General features: G+C 39.0%; 2 protein-coding genes across 2 annotated transcripts; both read right to left on the minus strand.

Annotated features, from left to right (window-relative positions):
* Positions 1 to 181: 181 nt before the first annotated feature.
* LOC113800761 (cuticle protein CP1499) lies at positions 182 to 861 on the minus strand. The gene is made up of 2 exons (XM_027351546.2): positions 822 to 861; positions 182 to 695 (listed from the first exon to the last, which is right to left on the minus strand). The coding sequence occupies exons 1-2, from the start codon at positions 831 to 833 to the stop codon at positions 237 to 239; spliced, it is 471 nt and encodes a 156-aa protein (XP_027207347.2). The 5' UTR covers positions 834 to 861; the 3' UTR covers positions 182 to 236.
* Positions 862 to 2248: 1387 nt separating this feature from the next.
* On the minus strand, positions 2249 to 3504 carry LOC138866791 (cuticle protein CP1499-like). The gene is made up of 2 exons (XM_070140537.1): positions 3466 to 3504; positions 2249 to 3354 (listed from the first exon to the last, which is right to left on the minus strand). The coding sequence occupies exons 1-2, from the start codon at positions 3475 to 3477 to the stop codon at positions 2896 to 2898; spliced, it is 471 nt and encodes a 156-aa protein (XP_069996638.1). The 5' UTR covers positions 3478 to 3504; the 3' UTR covers positions 2249 to 2895.
* Between the last annotated feature and the right edge of the window lie 1496 nt (positions 3505 to 5000).

A 5000-nucleotide genomic window follows, 5' to 3' on the forward strand; every position in this document is an offset into this window, starting at 1 on the left:
AAAATCAAGGTTTGTTAGGACGGATGTGGTCCCGATGGTCAACTTTCCCATTTTCCAACATTTGGTAGATAATGCAGTCCATCATACGACTACGTAGTAAGCATGCGAACGTAAGTACTTAAGTCTTATAGAGACAACGTTATATTAATGAACACGGATAATAAAATGAAAAATCTAAAAATATAAATTCACTTTTTGTATATTTGCAAATAGTATAGAAATTGTAAAGGCATGTTCTAGTAATAGTAGCGAGGGGCATCATGGTCTGGAGCCGCGGCTGCTGCTGCCGCCTGCAGGTTGTACAGGCGGAAGAAATCAGCCTTGGCGGCGGCCACGGCGGGCGTGTCACCGACTGGAGCGGGTGCGCCGCCGTAGGTGAGGGCGGAGTGGTGGGCGGCGGGCGCTGCTACGCTGACGTGCACTGTCGGCGTGGCGTGGTGGTAGGCGGGAATACCGTAACGGTACGCGCCCACGGCAGCCAGCTGGGCGTTGTATGCCTTGAAGAAGGCATTACGCGCGGCGCTCACCTCGTAGGTATCGGATACCGGGGTGATGGTACCGTCGACGCCCGCCGGGACGGTGGCTGCCACGGGTCCGGTCCACTTCGGCTGGTAAGGAGCGCCGTACACGCCGTAGCCTCCGTAGTTGGCCTGCCAGGTGGAGGCGGAGCACACTCCCAGCACTGCCAAAATTACCTACGAAAAAGGACATTAACACTCATCGACCTATGGAAAATACTTTTGAAATGGCATAATTGTCTCTAGTTATTTCTGAGGATCAAAGTATGAAGTACACAAAACAATCTATTCAGGAACAGTTACCAGAGATTTCATGATGTTCTGCTTTGCCTGTCGCGAGTCGCACTGCATACCCCTGGTGCCATGCAGTATTTATAGGTCCTGCATCTGTGCGACTCTGGTGGGCGTGGCTTGACCCTGGATCAGCTGAGGAAGAGATGGAGCATTCTGAGTCAGCAAATTTCTTCAAATTGCCTTATAGTTTAATGACTATTGTTATTTCAAATAGATATACACATTACGTATCAACTATCACAGATCACCTTTAGCAAACTGATAAATTGATGGATAAATAGATAAAATATCCAAGGAAAAGACAGTAACATTCCTGATAATTGAGTTGTAATTAATGTTGCTTTTATGACTTGACAACGTTGCTGAATCATTTTTGTTTAATAAACGTTGGAAACGTAACTAGTAAACACCTACGGGATGCCGTACAAGGTTTTACTACAGGAACAGCTTACTTTTTTCTGTTATTTTAATGTAAATGTATAAGTGTGTTCTTACACATATATACATACAAATATATGTATGTACATGCATATATATGTATATGTGTATATATATATACATATGTGCATGTACATATACATATTCAGATTGATATGTGTGTGCAATTACACACATACACATATATACACATACACATGTGTCTTTCATATAAGAATTGATATGATTTTGTTAATATCATAGATTTATTTCCTTGTCTTTGATCAATGACCATCATTAGATAGTGATTAATATTATCAACTACATCTTCATATGCATAATCAATATCATCATATCTTTACATCCATTTCTATCATTTCAAAGTTCTGCGTGGTATCCTAAATAAATAAGTGAAAGGAAAAGATGGTGTATACATGCTTAGAATAAATAATTTTTAAGTGGACTTTCCTACCCATGACTAAAAGAAGAGCGACTTATGATGAAAAGGGGTATGGATGAGAATGAACATCTTCAGAGCGCAATAGACGCACTCAACCGGTTTCGACTTTATCTTTGTCAGAATATACGTGCTCTCTTCATTCATGCTTTTCAACCAAGAGCAATGCCGCATTTGCCTCTATGATTCCCGATGACAAATGTTTAGTACTTTTGCTCGGATAGCTTTATACGGACTTCTATTTAGAGTTAGACTGTAGAACTGTTGACAGTAATACAAAAGTGATTGCACGTGTAGGTTTGTATCTGCCACCATGAAGTACCTATGATTCATAAACATTTTGTCTTTTTTTTTACGCTGAGTACTGTAAGGAATTATATATATGTATATATTTATACACACATATATATGTATATATATATGTATATGTATATATATATATATATATATATATATATATATATATATATATATATATATATATATATATATATATATATATAGTTTTGATGAGTAGATGGGAGCCATGGGCTCCATCTTGTATTAAAAGGTAAGAAGCGGAATAGGAAAACATTTTATTGCGTGGCTGTGCTTACATTAGAAATTAATTTCGTAGAAAGCATGGCAAAGGAAGTACAATGAGTATAATTGATGCTAATTGCTTCCGCCAAGGAGGTTGTCTCTTTGGTAGCGATGGTTAGTTATTCCTTGGTTAGCAGGATAACTGGTGCTCTAGCTTTGCTAGCGACTGATACCATAAACTTTTTGGGACTTACAATATTATGTTGCTTTGACGGAAGTATGCGCTTTTTGAGTGTTTCTAGTTTATATAATGATCAGGCAAATGTGTATTTCCTTGCTTCAGAAAACCACCGAAAGTTGAAATCAAGGCTTCTTAGAACGGTTGAGGTCATAATGGTCAGCTTTCTAATTTTCCAAACATCTTGTAATTTTTCAGATCACTGTGTATTTAGTAGTATTAGACGATACTATACAGGTGAAGGTGTACGCAGTTTTGAAATCATTCTGTAAATGAACCTACACCAGTCATTTTATATTCATGAGCGTGCGAATGTGAGTACTAATATGTCTCTTTCAGCGACAGGATATTCATTAACTCGGATAATGAAGTGAAAAGTTTAGAAATATAAATTCATTTTCATAAATTTGCAGAGTACAGACATTTTCATTGGGAGTTTTCAAGTCCTTTCAGTAATAGTAGCGAGGGGCATCATGGTCTGGAGCCGCGGCTGCTGCTGCCGCCTGCAGGTTGTACAGGCGGAAGAAATCAGCCTTGGCGGCGGCCACGGCGGGCGTGTCACCGACGGGAGCGGGTGCGGCGCCGTAAGTGAGGGCGGAGTGGTGGGCGGCGGGCGCTGCTACGCTGACGTGCACCGCCGGCGTGGCGTGGTGGTAGGCGGGAGTACCGTAACGGTACGCGCCCACGGCAGCCAGCTGGGCGTTGTATGCCTTGAAGAAGGCATTACGCGCGGCGCTCACCTCGTAGGTATCGGATACCGGGGTGATGGTACCGTCGACGCCCGCCGGGACGGTGGCTGCCACGGGTCCGGTCCACTTCGGCTGGTAAGGAGCGCCGTACACGCCGTAGCCTCCGTAGTTGGCCTGCCAGGTGGAGGCGGAGCACACTCCCAGCACTGCCAAAATTACCTAAGAAAAAAAAATGGATTTTTTTAATGATTTTATGCTGTTATTTCTGAGGCCGACTGCGCCAAACACACAAAACATTCTATTCAGTAACCAAATTTCAGGAACAGTTACCAGAGATTGCATGATGTCCTGCTTTGCTTGTCGTGAGTCGCACTGCATACGCCTTGCCTCGTGCACAGTATTTATAGGTCTTGCATCAGGGCGACTCTGGTGGGCGTGGCTTGATCCTGGATCAGCTGAGGAGGAGATGAAGCATTCTGAGTCAGCAAATGTTTTGAAATTGCTTTATAGTTTGATGACTATTGCTAACTCAAAATATATACACATTGTGTTTCAACAACTATCACGACTCGCCTTTAGCAAATTGATAAATTGATGGATAAATGGATAAATGGATAAAATATGCAAGGAAAAGACTAACATCCCTGTTAATTGTCTTGTAATCAATGTTGCTTATATGACTTGACAACGTTACTGAATCATTTTTGGTTAATAAACGTTTGAAACATAACTAGTAAACACCTACGGAATGCCGTAGTTTTTACTACAGGAACAGCTTATTTTTTTATTATTTTAAGGCAAATGTATGTGTGCGTGTCTGCTTACGGAAATGTACATTTATATATATATATATATATATATATATATATATATATATATATATATATTTGTATGTGTGTGTGTGTGTGTGTATAAACATGTGTATATATGCGTGTATATATACCCGTATTTGTATTTATATGTACACATTCAGATAGATATGCGTGTATAACCACACACACGCGCGCATATACGAGTACATTTGTCTTTCATGTCACAACTAATGTATTTTTGTTAACGTTGTTATTTCATAAAATAGTCATAAAATACTCATCATTTTTAACTACATCTTCATAAACACAATTAATATCATATCTTTACGTCCATATCTAATATTTGGAATTTCCTCATGGTATCCCACATAAAAGAGAGAGAGGAAAGGATGGTGTACATCCTTATAATTCAATAATTTGTAAATGGCTTTTGACTGTCTTCCTCATAACTGAAAGAATAACGACTTGCGTGAAAAAAACGGTATGGATGAGTGTAAACATCAGAGCACAAAAGACGAATTCAATCGGTTTCGACTTTGTCAGAATATACGTGCTCTCTTCGACCATACTTTTCAACCAAGAGCAATGCCCCATTTGCCTCTAGAATTCCCGAAGACAAATGTTTAGTACTTTTGCTCGTATAATTTTATACGGACTTCCATTTCGACTTTATATTATAGTGGAGTTAGACCGTTAAATTGTTGCTAGTAACACAAGAGATTGTACATGTAGGTTTGCATCTGCTATCTTGAAGTGCTTATGATTTGTAAACATTTTGTTTTTTTCTTTACGCTGAGAACAGTAAGGAGTAATATATATATATATATATATATATATATATATATATATATATATATATATATATATATATATATATATATATATATATATATATAGTCTTGATGATAAGTAGATGGGAACCATGGGCTCCATCTTATATTAAAAGGTAAGAAGCGGAATAGGAAAAAATGTTATTGCGTGGACTGTGCTTACATTAGAAAGTCATTTGGAAGAGAGCATGACAAAGGAAGTACAATTAGCATAATTGATGCT

The sequence above is a fragment of the Penaeus vannamei genome, chromosome 27, assembly GCF_042767895.1.
Source record: "Penaeus vannamei isolate JL-2024 chromosome 27, ASM4276789v1, whole genome shotgun sequence".
NCBI classification, from domain to species: domain Eukaryota; kingdom Metazoa; phylum Arthropoda; class Malacostraca; order Decapoda; family Penaeidae; genus Penaeus; species Penaeus vannamei.